At 47.6% G+C, this 18,079-nt stretch overlaps 1 protein-coding gene across 1 annotated transcript in view; it reads right to left on the bottom strand.

Moving 5' to 3' along the window:
• LOC115145416 (zinc finger CCCH domain-containing protein 3-like) overlaps positions 1 to 18,079 on the bottom strand; it is an 88,456-nt gene that overhangs the window by 37,451 nt on the left and 32,926 nt on the right. Inside the window, exon 3 of the mRNA XM_065003220.1 lies at positions 4,575 to 4,725. Within this exon, the coding sequence (XP_064859292.1) occupies positions 4,575 to 4,725 (151 nt within the window). The remainder of the gene's footprint in view (positions 1 to 4,574; positions 4,726 to 18,079) is intronic.

Here is an 18,079-nt window from a genome sequence, read left to right as displayed (position 1 = left end):
AGCGAGGGACGGCTGGAGCGAGGAGGGCTGGAGCGAGGAGGGCTGGAGCGAGGACGGCTGGAGTGAGGGACGGCTGGAGCGAGGAGGGCTGGAGCGAGGACGGCTGGAGCGAGGAGGGCTGGAGCGAGGGACGGCTGGAGCGAGGAGGGCTGGAGCGAGGGACGGCTGGAGCGAGGAGGGCTGGAGCGAGGGACGGCTGCAGCGAGCGAGGGACGGCTGGAGCGAGGAGGGCTGGAGCGAGGACGGCTGGGCTGGAGCGAGGAGGCGGCTGGAGCGAGGGCTGGAGCGAGGACGGGGAGCGAGGGAGGGCTGGAGCGAGGAGGGCTGGAGCGAGGGGCGGTTGGAGAGGGGCGGTTGGAGCGAGGGACGGCTGGAGCGAGGAGGGCTGGAGCGAGGGACGGCTGGAGGGCGAGGACGGCTGGAGCGAGGGAGGGCTGGAGCGAGGGACGGCTGGAGCGAGGGAGGGCTGGAGCGAGGGACGGCTGGAGCGAGGGACGGCTGGAGCGAGGAGGGCTGGAGCGAGGAGGGCTGGAGCGAGGGACGGCGGGGCGAGGAGAGGGCTGGAGCGAGGAGGGCTGGAGCGAGGACGGCTGGAGCGAGGAGGGCTGGAGCGAGGGAGGGCTGGAGCGAGGGAGGGCTGGAGCGAGGGAGGGCTAGAGCGAGGGACGGCGGGAGCGAGGGAGGGCTGGAGCGAGGGAGGGCTGGAACGAGGGGCGGTTGGAGAGAGGGGCGGTTGTAGCGAGGGACGGCTGGAGCGAGGGAGGGCTGGAGCGAGGGAGGGCTGGAGCGAGGGACGGCTGGAGCGAGGGAGGGCTGGAGCGAGGGACGGCTGGAGCGAGGGAGAACTAGAGCGAGGGACGGCTGGAGCGAGGGAGGGCTGGAGCGAGGGACGGCTGGAGCGAGGGAGGGCTGGAGCGAGGGACGGCTGGAGCGAGGGAGAACTAGAGCGAGGACGGCTGGAGCGAGGAGGGCTGGAGCGAGGGACGGCTGGAGCGAGGACGGCTGGAGCGAGGAGGGCTGGAGCGAGGGACGGCTGGGTGAGGAGAACTAGAGCGAGGACGGCTGGAGCGAGGGACGGCTGGAGCGAGGGAGGGCTGGATCGAGGGACGGCTGGAGCGAGGGACAGCTGGATCGAGGGAGGGCTGGAGCGAGGGAGAACTAGAGCGAGGGACGGCTGGAGCGAGGGAGGGCTGGAGCGAGGGAGGGCTGGAGCGAGGGACGGCTGGAGTGAGGGAGAACTAGAGCGAGGGACGGCTGGAGCGAGGGAGGGGACAGTCATTTATCCTGCGGTGCGCTGCATGTTTTACGGCTTTCTTAATTCAACTCTGGCTACTATTAATGGACTTAATGTTGAGATTATATCTATTTCCTGGTGGCGGGGGCTGGAATACCCCGCCTCCCCCAGCACTCAATCACCCACAATGCCCATTACTGCTGACACCACACTGAGAACCGCACGGCATGCTGGGTACGGGACAGGTCAGCTCACTTCCCTTGGGTCTGGGTGGGAGACTAACAGAGTAGAGAGAGGGGAGTTAAGGGTGACAGGAGTGCTCAGATAGGTAGAGGTGCCCACTGATCACGTGTGGCTGGCGCTAGACACTCTGTGCCAAGGGCATCAGCCCCACTATGGAAATCAGAATGAACCATATTTACAGTGAGGCTACAGTGAGGCAACATCTTGGGCCTCTCTAAAGCTTTGGGGACACTGAGTGGGGATGATATGAGAAGGCTGCAGAGGTAGGACAGAACTCGGTGCAGGGGGTAAGATGAGACGAGACTGCCGTAGATGAGCTAGGACTGCTTAGATGGCTTAGGATAGAAATAATAAAAGGTTCAGGGGTGCTAGAGAGAGTCAGACAGATTGAGGTAGTGAGGGGAGTAAGTGGGGGGGGGGGGGTGGGGGTGGTCTTAGGAGAACGTCCTCTCTCCCAGGGGACCTGTCCAGCCCCCCTCCAACCCCCCCAATCTCCAGACTTGGTGATATTTCACAGGATGTCGCGCGGCTCAAATTGAAAATCCCTTTTGATTAATCAATATTTACTGCAGCGGCTAAATGAATAGTAATAAGTCACCAGAGGCCCGAGCCTCATGCAGCCAGTCCCACTGTTTCACCAAGCTCAACCCGAACGACACAAAATGAGACACCACACACAGACATACAACAACAAAAAACTCACATAGAGGCAATTAAGATAACTGTGTAACACATGAAGAACACACAAATCCAAACTGGCATACAGTAACATAATCTTCCTGACTGGGAGGGGGAGGGAGAGAGTGAGAGGGACAGGGACAGGGAGAGGGAGAAACTACTGCATCTCCCCAAGCTGAAATGTAACCATGTGTGTCCCCTTGTCATGGGAGCCAGTGTGTCTGCATCTCCTCTGAGTCGGTGGACGTCTCACACGGCTACAAACACCTGCACACAGCAGGCGGCCACAGAGACAAAAGGCACACCTGCAGAGCACCTCCAACGGAACCATTCGCGCTGTGAACACAACGGTGTGTGTGTGTGTGTGTGTGTGTGTGTGTGTGTGTGTGTGTGTGCCTGCGCGGTACGCAACAGCTTGTGATCTCCTCCCGCCATTACGAGGCTTAGGAAAACAGAGTATCGTTAAGACGCCTATCATATTAGTGGAATAATACATTAACCAACTGCATAACCATATTACCTTTTAACTAGCGGCGCAATAAAACCATAAGTCTATGTTAATAACAATCACAATAAAACATGAACTAACTGTCTAACTGTCCGTCCCACGGTGATGAGGTCATGAATAACACACATGAACTTATTGCACGTCGGGCCAATAATGAGATCATCATAGGGATTCATTACCTCTCCCTCCGTCCCCCAGTTATGACCTCATAACCACTTCGTACCTTCTCCTCATCTCACTTATAATCGTTTACTTTCTAGAATCTCTGTTTTAGCATCTTTCTCATGTCCAGGGAGGACAGGATGGATAGAATGGATGTGAGGATGAGCGCGGCAAAGACACGAGGATAAAGAGCGAGGGGTTAAGTTGGAGCCCTGTAAGTCACATGTTCATTGAGTGCTTATTAAGTAAATGCGTTTAGCTTCATTTCAGTGAATTCCCTCATTCTCAAAATGAAAGGGTGAAAGGCAGAAAGAGAGCAATAAAGACAGAGAGGAAAAGAGAGACGACGTTCGGAGAAGAGCCCCCTCCCTTCTGACGGGTTGTTCTCTGAGATGTAAAGAGGTGTTGCTCAGAGCGTACAGAGCCCCCTCCCTTCTGATGGGTTGTTCTCTGAGATGTAAAGAGGTGTTGCTCAGAGCGTACAGAGCCCCCTCCCTTCTGATGGGTTGTTCTCTGAGATGTAAAGAGGTGTTGCTCAGAGCGTACAGAGCCCCCTCCCTTCTGATGGGTTATTCTCTGAGATGTAAGAGGTGTTGCTCAGAGCGTACAGAGCCCCCTCCCTTCTGATGGGTTGTTCTCTGAGATGTAAGAGGTGTTACTCAGAGCGTACAGAGCCCCCTCCCTTCTGATGGGTTGTTCTCTGAGATGTAAGAGGTGTTACTCAGAGCGTACAGAGCCCCCTCCCTTCTGATGGGTTGTTCTCTGAGATGTAAGAGGTGTAAACTCAGGGTTGTTCTCGTCAGACAGAGCCCCCTCCCTTTATGATGGGTTGTTCTCTGAGATGTAAAGAGGTGTTGCTCAGAGCGTACAGAGCCCCCTCCCTTCTGATGGGTTGTTCTCCCCTCCCTTCTGATGGGTTGTTCTCTGAGATGTAAGAGGTGTTACTCAGAGCGTACAGAGCCCCCTCCCTTCTGATGGGTTGTTCTCTGAGATGTAAGAGGTGTTACTCAGAGCGTACAGAGCCCCCTCCCTTCTGATGGGTTGTTCTCTGAGATGTAAGAGGTGTTACTCAGAGCGTACAGAGCCCCCTCCTTCTGATGGGTTGTTCTCTGAGATGTAGAGCCCCCTCCCTTCTGATGGGTTGTTCTCTGAGTGTAAACTCAGAGCGTACAGAGCCCCCTCCCTTCTGATGGGTTGTTCTCTGAGATGTAAGAGGTGTTGCTCAGAGCGTACAGAGCCCCCTCCCTTCTGATGGGTTGTTCTCTGAGATGTAAGAGGTGTTACTCAGAGCGTACAGAGCCCCCTCCCTTCTGATGGGTTGTTCTCTGAGATGTAAGAGGTGTTGCTCAGAGCGTACAGAGCCCCCTCCCTTCTGATGGGTTGTTCTCTGAGATGTAAGAGGTGTTACTCAGAGCGTACAGAGCAGAAGACCGGTGTAAACGTTTCCTTCCCTGGGTCATCTACTGTGGTCCCTCTCCGCTCCACGCACAGGCTAGCACACAACGGCCACCTGTCTGCTACTTTAAAAACAGGCCCTCCTTCCTGGGTTATGGTGCTGCTGAGTGATATTAAGAAGGGAGACACACTAAACACAAGAACCATAGTGTGTGTATGGGCCTGTGTGTGTTACGTACCATGTGTTACAGAGTGCAGCCTATGTATAAACTGCGTCTTTCAAATAGTGGAACACTGTACGCAGTATTTGTTTGTGTGTGTGTGTGTGTGTGTGTGTGTGTGTGTACACATTACCTGGCTGTATGGATCCTCTTGGCTCTCCAGGAGAAGGCGTGGCTATAGTGGGGTGTGTGTGAGATGGCTCCGCCCAGGCGCGTCACTATCTTATAGCGCGTCCTGAAAACCCGCTGAGACAATTGGCTATGCATCGACAGAGAGGCGGGACCTGGGGAAGACAGAGGAAGTGATTGACATCAGATTGACAGGTCAAGAAACCAACACAGGGCATTTGCCCATGCTAACTCATAGGTATAAACTACAACGTGTCAATGCACCTCTGGGGGATTGGCTGACAAGCCTGGGTTCAGGGTCAAGCCTGGGGTCAGGGTCAAGCCTGGGGTCAGGGTCAAGCCTGGGGTCAGGGTCAAGCCTGGATTCAGGAGTCAAGCCTGGGGTCAAGCCTGGATTTATGGTCAAGCCTGGGTTTAGGGGCAAGCCTAGGGTCAAGCCTGGGTTTAGGGTCAAGCCTGGGTTTAGGGTCAAGCCTGGGTTTAGGGTCAAGCCTGGGTTTAGGGTCAAGCCTGGGTTTAGGGTCAAGCCTAGGGTCAAGCCTGGGTTTAGGGTCAAGCCTGGGTTTAGGGTCAAGCCTAGGGTCAAGCCTGGGTTTAGGGTCAAGCCTGGGTTTGGGGTCAAGCCTGGGTTTAGGGTCAAGCCTAGGGTCAAGCCTGGGTTTAGGGTCAAGCCTGGGTTTGGGGTCAAGCCTGGGTTCAGGGTCAAATTAGCAGATACAACACAAATAGGACACAGACCCACACGCACCTAGAACTCTGTGGCAGGAAGGGTGCCCACACGCACCTAGAACTCTGTGGCAGGCACGGCACCCACACGCACCTAGAACTCTGTGGCAGGCACGGCGCCCACACGCACCTAGAACTCTGTGGCAGGCAGGGCGCCCACACGCACCTAGAACTCTGTGGCAGGCAGGGCGCCCACACGCACCTAGAACTCTGTGGCAGGCAGGGTGCCCACACGCACCTAGAACTCTGTGGCAGGCAGGGTGCCCACACGCACCTAGAACTCTGTGGCAGGCAGGGTGCCCACACGCACCTAGAACTCTGTGGCAGGCAGGGTGCCCACACGCACCTAGAACTCTGTGGCAGGCAGGGGCCCACACGCACCTAGAACTCTGTGGCAGGCAGGGCGCCCACACGCACCTAGAACTCTGTGGCAGGCAGGGTGCCCACACGCACCTAGAACTCTGTGGCAGGCAGGGCGCCCACACGCACCTAGAACTCTGTGGCAGGCAGGGCGCCCACACGCACCTAGAACTCTGTGGCAGGCAGGGCGCCCACACGCACCTAGAACTCTGTGGCAGGCAGGGCGCCCACACGCACCTAGAACTCTGTGGCAGGCAGGGCGCCCACACGCACCTAGAACTCTGTGGCAGGCAGGGTGCCCACACACACCTAGAACTCTGTGGCAGGCAGGGTGTGCTCTCTTAACAAGCTTCACATGTAAAGATGAGAGAATAACAAAGGAAATATATATAAATATATATGAGCCTAATAATTCCTGTCCTCTGTCTCTTTCCCTCCCTCCCGATTTCTCTCTTTAAGTCTCATTCGTTATATCATTTTGCAGATCCATAAAAGAGGGGAGGAGAAAAAAAATAATAGGAGTCTTTGTTATTTATTTATTTGGGTGTGTATCCATCATATGGCTTTATGATGGCTGGGATTGGCTGACATACACGCTGTGCTGGGTAAAGGATGGCATTTGCATCCGCTAGCATCTGAAACTGCTGCTTTACACCAATTTAACAAACCCAAGGATTTATCAAAGCCAGGAGTTATGATTTAGCTTTCCGGGATCAGGCAGTGTACTGTGACGGTTCAGATTGTGTCTGATGACTGTGGAAGAATGAATAAGACTGATGATTCTGAAGATCGGAGAGGACTGGGATGAATACAATGGGTTCTAATTTAAATAAAACTTGGGGTCAATTCTAGAGTTGAAATATACAAGTGAATCTCCAACTGAACCAGAGCTGTGTTGTGGAAGGTCTAAAACAGAAGTCTCCCAGCTCAAATCTCACATAAATCATCTTTTGTTCATTCAGACAAACGCTGAGACCCAGCAGGAGAAAATGAGAGATGTCAGTGACAAAGAAAATCTCTCTCTTTCTTACTCCCTGCCCCCCCCTCCCTCTCTCTCTCTCTCCTGTACCACCCATCTCTCACGGTGACAACACTTTGTCTTCTTAATGAGTGAGGAAGGAAATTGAGAGCGAGAGAGAGAGTGCAAAGAGAGAGAGAGAGAGAGAGAGAGAGAGAGAGAGAGAGAGAGAGAGAGAGAGAGAGACCCAACAATGTGCCCTTTCTACTTCATTTCTATTATTTGTATTGGATATCTTTAAGCGCTTGCTGTCATGTTAATAAGCATTTAATAACAAAGCATGACCAGGAAGCAAATAGCAGCTTGGAGCAATGACACATCACAATTATTTATCTTCCTCCACCCTCTCTCTCTCTTATCTTACATTCTGGGGACGGGGAGTGTGTTTCACTTGTCAGGCAGCGCACACACAGCTCTGGATCAGCTGGATCATTCATTTCAGACAAACATTTACCCATGAATCACCACACATCATGCTGGAACCTACCCCAAACACACACATGCTCGCACGGGACCTGCCCCTCTGTATGAATGAGGTAAGGCTGCATATGTATAGGTGTGTGTGTGTGTGCATATGCGAGTGTGTATGTGTGTGGCAAGGTTATGATATTTTTGTGATTTTCTATTTTTAGTCTATTAGTCTTTTGATAATTATTTAGTTTGAGTTTTATAAAACCATTTTTATTTAGTTTATATATTTTTTAAGTTTCAGCTTGACCTTTTGTTGCCGCTATTGTTCACACCTATGGTTCACGCTACCACTAGCTAGTGATAGCGTAAAAGCTATTGTTCACGCTACCACTAGCTAGTGATAGCGTAAAAGCTATTGTTCACGCTACCACTAGCTAGTGATAGCGTAAAAGCTATTGTTCACGCTACCACTAGCTAGTGATAGCGTAAAAGCTATTGTTCACGCTACCACTAGCTAGTGATAGCGTAAAAGCTATTGTTCACGCTACCACTAGCTAGTGATAGCGTAAAAGCTATTGTTCACGCTACCACTAGCTAGTGATAGCGTAAAAGCTATTGTTCACGCTACCACTAGCTAGTGATAGCGTAAAAGCTATTGTTCACGCTACTACTAGCTAGTGATAGCGTAAAAGCTATTGTTCACATCTATGGTTCACGCTACCACTAGCTAGTGATAGCGTAAAAGCTATTGTTCACACCTATGGTTCACGCTACCACTAGCTAGTGATAGCGTAAAAGCTATTTGAAACGTCACCATCAACTCTCAGCATTTACCTGCCAGATTCAGAAGCTTGTAAATCCCATTCGGGAAAAAAAAGCTTGAAAACCTCATTAGAAGGAAAATAACAAAAAACGAACACTTATGATGGTTTTTATTTTATTTCATTTTGCAGCCAAAGACGGTTTCAGTATAGTTTTTCAAATGTTTTTCTTAATTGTTTTATTTCAGTTTACTAAATTGTTTTTCCAATTTTTGTTTTTGTTTCAGTTTTCATTTACTATAATAACCATGGTGTGAGGTGTGTGTGTGGGGGGCATGGTTGTGCAGGATTAGTTGCCTGGACTGTAGCCCCTTCTCTTCCCAGCAGTCATCTGTATTGCATTCAGAGCTATTCGGGCCTCCTGGCAGATGACAAATAGGGCTTGTCAAAGACCGCTGCCGTGCCCCGCACCCCGCACCTCTTACCGCCTCTCCGTCAACACCCAACCCCCCACATATACCCCTCCCTCAGTCCTATTCCAAACACCCCTCACACAGTTCACCTAGTCCCAACAACGACTCACAATGATGTTCCGCTTTAGCTGTTGTTTAATGACAGCCCCAGTTTGTAATGTAGCTACACGCTTGAGAGTCTGTGTGCGTGTATGGCAGAAGGGTAGTACTCTCTCTCGCTCCCCCATCTTGCTGTCAAAGGCCTATTAGAGGAAGATTAAGACCCCCGTTTGTGTGTGTGTGTGTGTGTGTGTGTGTGTGTGTGTGTGTGTTCGCGGTGGTCTAGTAGAAGAAGATGGAGTCCCTATTGCTTCCAGATCCACTCAACCAACACAACCTGCTGGGGTTTACAATCAGACCACACCCTCCATTCATCACCCACGCTGACACACACACACGCACACACACAGATCAAACCCATCCATCCTACAAGATGACACACAACTACATGCTGTGAAACCACAGATGATCTAGTCTATACACTCTGCACCTTTCCCAGCAAGACCACCTCACACCTTCTGCTCTGGGCTACTGCTACTGAACTTACACACGAAACCCTCCCTCTCTAAACACCGAATAACTACAGAGTTCTACATGGATTGGATCTCGATCCCTTTGGCTGTGATCCAGCAGCAGCCACAGATGGACAATTTCCATGCTCTCCTATTATGTAGCAACAGCCCCCCGAAACAAATCAACTGCTGTTTCTTCTATAACGTAGCTGCTACATCTGATCGACCGGGACTGGGATGTGAAGACTGTTCCGTCTTCTATGAGACGGATGGGTAGAGTAGATCTGCCACTCCTGACCTCCACCTCCTGCTCTCTTCACCCAGTCTCACGCTCTAGTCTGCAGAGTGACAGGGCGGCATGACGCTCACCACAGCACCACTCCATCCTCTTAGGGGTGATCAAATAATGCCATCATAACACCGCATCTCTCTAGAGACGGGCTGCTATCTATCCCTCTCCTCACCCTACCTGCTCTGTGATCCCCTGCCTCTCCCTATCTAGTCCCTTCCCACAGCCGCTGTGACTCTGGCAAGCGGCACTTCTCCTTACCTGACGGCTAATTCCAGCTGGCATGTCTGTGTGCTCATGGGTGTGTGCACGTGTGTGTATGAGAGAGAGCTTAGTGGTGTCGTGTGTGTCTGCGTGTGAGATAGTGTTGGTGTCGTATGATCACAAATACTCTAACGTGTGCGTATGTTTCGGGGAAGTGTGAGTACATACTAGTGTCTCAGATTAAGTGGGGGGAGAGAAAGAGAGAAGGGTGGTGAGAGAGAAGAGAGAGAGAGAGAGAGAGAGAGAGAGAGCGCGAGGCGAGATAGAAAGGACAGAAAGAAAGGACAGAAAGAAAGAAAGAAAGAAAGAAAGGACAGAAAGAAAGTACAGAAAGAAAGAAAGGACAGAAAGAAAGGACAGAAAGAAAAAAAGAAAGAAAGGACAGAAAGAAAGGACAGAAAGAAAGAAAGAAAGGACAGAAAGAAAGAAAGGACAGAAAGAAAGAAAGAAAGAAGAGAGGACAGAAAGAAAGAAAGGAAGAAAGGACAGAAAGAAAGAAAGAAAGAAAGAAAGGACAGAAAGAAAGAAAGAAAGAAAGGACAGAAAGTAAGAAAGAAAGGACAGAAAGAAAGAAAGGACAGAAAGAAAGGACAGAAAGAAAGAAAGAAAGACAGAAAGAAAAGAACAGAAAGAAAGAAAGGACAGAAAGAAAGGGCAGAAAGAAAGAAAGGACAGAAAGAAAGAAAGAAAGTAAGAAAGGACAGAAAGAAAGAAAGAAAGAAAGAAAGGACAGAAAGAAAGAAAGTACAGAAAGAAAGAAAGTACAGAAAGAAAGAAAGGACAGAAAGAAAGAAAGAAAGGACAGAAAGAAAGAAAGGACAGAAAGAAAGGACAGAAAGAAAGAAAGGACAGAAAGAAAGAAAGGACAGAAAGAAAGAAAGTAAGAAAGAAAGAAAGAAAGGACAGAAAGAAAGAAAGAAAGAAAGAAAGGACAGAAAGAAAGGACAGAAAGAAAGAAAGAAAGGACAGAAAGAAAGAAAGGACAGAAAGAAAGAAAGGACAGAAAGAAAGAAAGAAAGGACAGAAAGAAAGAAAGGACAGAAAGAAAGGAAAGAAAGGACAGAAAGAAAGAAAGAAAGGACAGAAAGAAAGGACAGAAAGAAAGAAAAAGGACAGAAAGAAAGGACAGAAAGAAAGAAAGAAAGAAAGGACAGAAAGAAAGGACAGAAAGAAAGAAAGGACAGAAAGAAAGGACAGAAAGAAAGAAAGGACAGAAAGAAAGAAAGGACAGAAAGAAAGGACAGAAAGAAAGGACAGAAAGACAGAAAGAAAGGACAGAAAGAAAGGACAGAAAGAAAGAAAGGACAGAAAGAAAGGACAGAAAGAAAGAAAGGACAGAAAGAAAGAAAGAAAGAAAGAAAGAAAGAAAGAAAGAAAGAAAGAAAGGACAGAAAGAAAGAAAGAAAGAAAGAAAGGACAGAAAGAAAGAAAGGACAGAAAGAAAGAAAGAAGAAAGAAAGAAAAAGGACAGAAAGAAAGAAAGAAAGAAAGAAAGAAAGAAAGAAAGAAAGGACAGAAAGAAAGAAAGAAAAAGAAAGGACAGAAAGAAAGAAAAGAAAGAAAGAAAGAAAGAAGAAAGAAAGGACAGAAAGAAAGAAAGAAAGAAAGGACAGAAAGAAAGAAAGGAAGAAAGAAAGAAAGAAAGAAAGAAAGGACAGAAAGAAAGAAAGAAAGGACAGAGAAAAAGAAAGAAAGAAAGAGGACAGAAAGAAAGAAAGGACAGAAAGAAAGAAAGAGAAAGAAAGAAAGAAAGGACAGAAAGTAAGAAAGAAAGGACAGAAAGAAAGAAAGGACAGAAAGAAAGAAAGGACAGAAAGAAAGAAAGGACAGAAAGAAAAAGGACAGAAAGAAAGAAAGAAAGAAAGAAAGAAAAAGAAAGGACAGAAAGAAAAAGAAAGAAAGAAAGAAAGAAAGAAAGAAAGAAAGGACAGAAAGAAAGAAAGGACAGAAAGAGACAGAAAGAAAGAAAGACAGAAAGAAAGAAAGGACAGAAAGAAAAAGAAAGAAAGAAAGAAAGAAAGGAAGAAAAAGAAAGAAAAGAAAGAAAGAAAGAAAGAGAAAGAAAGAAAGAAAGAAAGGACAGAAAGAAAGAAAGAAAGGACAGAAAGAAAGGACAGAAAGAAAGGACAGAAAGAAAGAAAGGACAGAAAGAAAGAAAGAAAGAAAGGACAGAAAGAAAGACAGAAAGAAAGAAAGAAAGGACAGAAAGAAAGAAAGAAAGGACAGAAAGAAAGGACAGAAAGAAAGGACAGAAAGAAAGAACAGAAAGAAAGGACAGAAAGAAAGGACAGAAAGAAAGAAAGAAAGGACAGAAAGAAAGAAAGAAAGGACAGAAAGAAAGAAAGAAAGGACAGAAAGAAAGAACAGAAAGAAAGAAAGAAAGAACAGAAAGAAAGAAAGGACAGAAAGAAAGAAAGGACAGAAAGAAAGAAAGAAAGAAAGGACAGAAAGAAAGAAAGTAAGAAAGAAAGAAAGGACAGAAAGAAAGAAAGGACAGAAAGAAAGGACAGAAAGAAAGGACAGAAAGAAAGAAAGGACAGAAAGAAAGAAAGAAAGAAAGAAAAGAGGGGAGAGAAATGAGCTCTGCCCTCTGTGTTGACTGACTGGTCCAGCGGACAAATGCTACAGGAAGGAGACCCAGCCTCTGGTCCCAGACCTCCTATCAGGGGTTAGATGGTGTGTGTGTGACCTTGAAGCGTTGCTTAGGATAAAAACAGAGCTGCCTTGAGAGCCTGTGGGATTCAGAAGTGATGATGGCCAGTGTTTCCTACTAAGGGCCTCCTGTCTAGGCATGCTATTACTTGTGTTTGCCTTCAGTTCATGAACAAGCACACAATAAAAGTCATGTAAAATGCCAGGAATCTTATGATCTGAATTTGTGCTGTTCTGTTAAGCCAGCTGTGCCATGTTTTCTCATGTTTCCTACATGGAAAGTATTGGTGTGGATCACAATAATGGGCTTTACAGATATTCACATACGTTTAGAGGGAAAGAAAGTGTTTTTCTCTGTTGTTGAGTTGGGGTGGGGGGTTAGGGTATATGAGACGGCGGGATGAGAGAGGTGTACTGACAGATTGAAGGAGACACGGTGCCATGCACACCCTAGGGCCCGATAAGTGATGATGTCACAAGGGGCGGAGGGGTCATTGTGGTTGTTGGGTTGGAGTAGGGGGTTTGCGGGGGATTCGGGTGTCGCCCGAGAGGCTACGCCTTGTCTGTCATCGCGGTGAAGCCATCATCTGTGCGCGTGTGTGTGGAGCAATCGTCTGTAAACCACACCCCCTGTCCCCACCACCCCCCAACGCTCGCTGATTCTTCCACTACCCTCCAAGTTAGTTAGTGTAACACCTTACCCCCCTCTGAAGTCTCCTATTTTCCACCACCACTCACGCTATCTGACATACCAGGAAAAGTTAAGTCATAGTACTATCTATGACAAAGTAAATACACTCCCCTCCATATTTGGACAGTGAAGCTAACCTTTTAAATTTGGCTCTAAACTCCAGCATTTTGGATTTGAGATCAAATGTCTTATGAGGCGACAGAATAGAGTGTCGGCGTTTATTTGAGGGTATTTTCAGACATCTGTTTTACTGTTAAGACATTAAAGCACATTCAGTTCCTATTGGGCAAAACATAAATCAAAACAACCAAAAGAGTCACAATACTAACCTTTTGACTACTTTAATAAACTAGAAGTGGATTTGTCCCAATACTTTGGGGGGGGGGGAACTAAACAGAGAAAGTGCTTTCATTTCTAAATGGTAAAACAGATGTGTATGAAAAAAACATTCAATAAAAGCTGACATTCTGTACTGTCGCCTCATATGAAACATTACCTCTCAAATATGAAATGCTGGAGTATAGTGCCAAACTGTTAGTTTCACTGTGCAAATACATATGGAGGGGAGTGTATATCCGTGGGACAGATCAGAGAAAGGATATGTGTTGGGCGGGACGAGAGCGAGACAGACATGCACCTCTCGGCCCATCCACAGGGATGGATGTTTACCATGCTTTCAATAAATATCCAGACACACGGGCACATCCCGCACGCAAACACCTTCTAGACGTAAAAAACATCATACAGATGAGAAACACACCTCCGGAGACCGTAGACTCAACCCCAGTCAGACTCGACCCCAGTCAGACCCTGACCCCAGTCAGACCCGACCCTGACCCCAGTCAGACTCGACCCCAGTCAGACCCTGACCCCAGTCAGACCCGACCCTGACCCCAGTCAGACTCGACCCTGACCCCAGTCAGACTCGACCCCAGTCAGACCCTGACCCCAGTCAGACCCGACCCTGACCCCAGTCAGACCCGACCCTGACCCCAGTCAGACTCGACCCTGACCCCAGTCAGACCCGACCCTGACCCCAGTCAGACCCGACCCTGACCCCAGTCAGACCCGACCCTGACCCCAGTCAGACTCGACCCCAGTCAGACTCGACCCTGACCCCAGTCAGATGATTGGAGAAGACAGGGGCTCGCTTTGTGACAAACCACTAGTGACGCTCGAGTGCTTTTTTTTTTTTGGTTCCAAGGACCGAATCGTCCGACAAGCTCGGTTCACTCATGTGTCACCCATGTGACATGTTAACGTGTTGTGGAGTCGAAGGGGAGTGACTGGCTGTCAATCAAATAGACCCCGTCAGGGGGGTTAAGAGGGGCCTGAAAGGGAAGCGCCTCAGGCATTGTCCATTTAAGGATCAGCCATTAGAGTGAGTGGGTCTGTGTGTTTTAGGGCTGTCACCAACTAAAACAAATCGTGGGTGACCGAGAGTCGTCCTGTTCTTTCAACCAATCGATTGGTCGAAATGCTTAACCTTATTTTTCCATATATAGACAGACACCATGTGTGTCAACAACAACATATGCACTGAGCTTGTCTAATGCTTTAAGCACAGTGTTTGGTCAAATAATTAAGACACAAATGACTCAAGAGCCCGATGGTCACGCGGTGTTAAAGAAAGACAGCGAGTGCCTGTGTGACTGGCTCACGTTGTCTCTCTTTCCTCACTACTGCAGTGAAAAGGCACCACACCACAGCAAGTGTTTATTGCGCTGTCCATGCTGAAACTGTAACATCATTTCAGCCATTTATATAAATGCAACATGTAAAGTGTTAGTCCCATGTTTCATGAGTTGAAATAAAAGATCCCACTAATGTTTCATATGCACAAAACGCTTATTTCTCTCAAATGTTATATTCCAGTTATTGAGCATAATCCATCCACCTGACAGGTGTGTCATATCAAGAAGTTGATTAAACAGCATGATCATGACACAGGTGCACCTTGTGCTGGGAACAATAAAAGGACACTCTAAAATGTGCAGTTTTGTCACACAACACAATGACACAGATGTCTCAAGTTTTGAGGGAGTGTGCAATTGGCATGCAATTTGCATGTTGACTGCAAGAATGTCCACCAGAGCTGTTGCCAGAAAATGTAATGGGATTTTCTCTACCATAAGCCGACTCCAAGGTCGTTTTAGAGAATTTGGCAGTACGTCCAACCGGCCTCACAACCGCAGACCATGTGTAACCACGCCAACCCAGGACTTCCACATCCGGCTTCTTCACCTGAGGGGCCACCTGGACAGCTGATGAAACTGACAAGTATTTCTGTCTGTAATAAAGCCCATTTGTGGGGGAAATTCATTCTGATTGGCCGGGCCTGGCTCCCAAGTGAGTGGGCCTGTGCCCTCCCAGGCCCACCCATGACTGCACACCTGCCCAGTCATGTGAAATCCATAGATTAGGGCCTAATGAATTTATTTAAATTGATTGATTTCCTTATATATGATCTGTAACTAAAAAATCCCTATTCCCTCAACCCTTGCTCTCTTTACGTGAAACATGTAAGCATCGCATGCAACTGACGAATAGGGGCTGACCTATCATAATCACATCAATAAATAGGGTTTTAACAAACTCCAAACACTGTACATCAAAAAGTGACATCAAAATGGATGAGAAGGACGTGAAAAATAAACGGGCAAATGTTTACTGGTTGCTCAGGAGGGAAAGGGGAAGTTAGATCTGTGGAAGACATTTGACTTAGTTGTGGAAACTACTGGAGATCAAGAAAAAGGAGGGTATATGAGCAAGCGTTGCGTGAGTATTGTGTGCCAACAGTTGCCGTTAGATTACAATATTATTATTATTCATGGCTATTTTGGGAACAGTGTAAACACTAAATAAATAAGTGTACCAGAGAGTTTGTTCTAACAACAACAAGAATATATAAAGCCTTTATTACAACAGACTGAAAACAGTTGCATTCGTGAACTTAAGTGTAGTTATTGTTTAGGCTAATTATTCAAAGTTCCCTTTCATTATTTAATTTGAAAACTAAAAGGCTTGATTGCATTTCAAAGCATGAATGTCTCTCGTATGTTGTGCGATGTCATGAACTAATTAATGATCGATTGATACAGTAGCATTTATATTATTATTATTTTTTTTTTATGTTTATTTAACCAGGCAAGTCAGTTAAAGAACAAATTATTTTTTACAATGAGGGCCTATGAACAGTGGGTTAACTGGCTTGTTCAGGGGCAGAACGATAGATTTTTACCTTGTAAGCTCGGGGATTCGATCTAGCAACCTTTCGGTTTACTGACCCAACGCTCTAACCACTAGGCTACCTGCCGCCCCAGGTAGAGTAGTGGTTAGAGAAATATAGGCCTACGTAAGGCCTAAGTAAGTGACGATATTAAGACGCGCTGTTAGGCCTAGAGCTCAATTGTGGTTATACAAGGCTTATATACAAAGCTACTAATGATAACGACGTTACTAATTATTGTAATGATGAGGATAATAAAAAGTACAAGAATATCAAGAAAAAGTACGATATAGGAGCGAGAGGTGCTTGCATATTATGTTTGACAAACAGGTGCTGTTAACCTACAATATTTTTCTACCTGTTTGGAACAGTGTAAACACTAAATAAACACTAAATAAATGAAACAGAAAAGATTGTAAAGCCTTTATTACAGAAAAATAGCCGAATCTGTAAAATGGTTTATCCGACTTGGTGCTCAGGCTGTTAAACAAACACTCAAACAGGCAACTGAAGCTCCATCTTATTTCTGTAGATATATATGGATCATTTATAAAGCCAGGCACATTTAACAGTTAGGCTATTGATTATAGTTAAATTGGGGTTTATTCTCTCTCCTCACTTTTCTTAGACAATTAGGCTAAAGCAAAGGTTGTTTCCTCATCGCTGCTGCCTGCGCCACCTTGTTCTCATTATGCTGGTTAACTTTGCTATTATGCACATAGTAACATTGTTCTCAATCCCATTATGCTGGTTAACTTTGCTATTATGCACATAGTAACATTGTTCTCAATCTCAATATGCTAGTTAATTATTCAAAGCTCCCGTTTTATTTTATTTAAAAACATACATAGCGAAAGGCTCCAATTCTACGCCGCACTGAAGACTGTTTCAGAACCGCGGACAGCGACCGTATCCAACGGGGGAGAAAGTGCATTTGTTATAAAATATTATTCTATTTATTAGTGTTTTACCATTTATTTTTCACATTAAATAACCATATACAATTTCAGTATCACGTCTTAGAGTGACAGACTGTGCCATCCCTGTGGCCTCCACAATGGATTAGTCCACTGAGACAGACTGTGCCATCCCCGTGGACTCCACAATGGATTAGTCCACTGAGACAGGCGGGAATCAGACACGTGGCCTCCACAATGGATTAGTCCACTGAGACAGGCGGGAATCAGCCCCGTGGCCTCCACAATGGGCTAGTCCACTGAGACAGACTATGCCATCCCCGTGGCCTCCACAATGGGTTAGTCCACTGAGACAGACTGTGCCATCCCTGTGGCCTCCACAATGGATTAGTCCACTGAGACAGGCGGGAATCAGCCCCGTGGCCTCCACAATGGATTAGTCCACTGAGACAGACTGTGCCATCCCCGTGGCCTCCACAATGGATTAGTCCACTGAGACAGGCGGGAATCAAGCCCCGTGGCCTCCACAATGGATTAGTCCACTGAGACAGGCGGGAATCAGCCCCGTGGCCTCCACAATGGATTAGTCCACTGAGACAGGTGGGAATCAGACACGTGGCCTCCACAATGGATTAGTCCACTGAGACAGACTGTGCCATCCCCGTGGCCTCCACAATGGATTAGTCCACTGAGACAGACTGTGCCATCCCCGTGGCCTCCACAATGGATTAGTCCACTGAGACAGGCGGGAATCATCCCCGTGGCCTCCACAATGGATTAGTCCACTGAGACAGGCGGGAATCAGACACGTGGCCTCCACAATGGATTAGTCCACTGAGACAGACTGTGCCATCCCCGTGGCCTCCACAATGGATTAGTCCACTGAGACAGGCGGGAATCATCCCCGTGGCCTCCACAATGGATTAGTCCACTGAGACAGACTGTGCCATCCCCGTGGCCTCCACAATGGATTAGTCCACTGAGACAGGCGGGAATCATCCCCGTGGCCTCCACAATGGATTAGTCCACTGAGACAGACTGTGCCATCCCCGTGGCCTCCACAATGGATTAGTCCACTGAGACAGACTGTGCCATCCCCGTGGCCTCCACAATGGATTAGTCCACTGAGGCAGACTGTGCCATCCCCGTGGCCTCCACAATGGATTA

Source organism: Oncorhynchus nerka, linkage group LG17 (assembly GCF_034236695.1).
Source record: "Oncorhynchus nerka isolate Pitt River linkage group LG17, Oner_Uvic_2.0, whole genome shotgun sequence".
In the NCBI taxonomy this organism is placed as follows: Eukaryota; Metazoa; Chordata; class Actinopteri; order Salmoniformes; family Salmonidae; genus Oncorhynchus; species Oncorhynchus nerka.
Note: the sequence above shows the minus strand (reverse complement) of the source record. Positions and strands in the feature narration are given on the sequence as shown.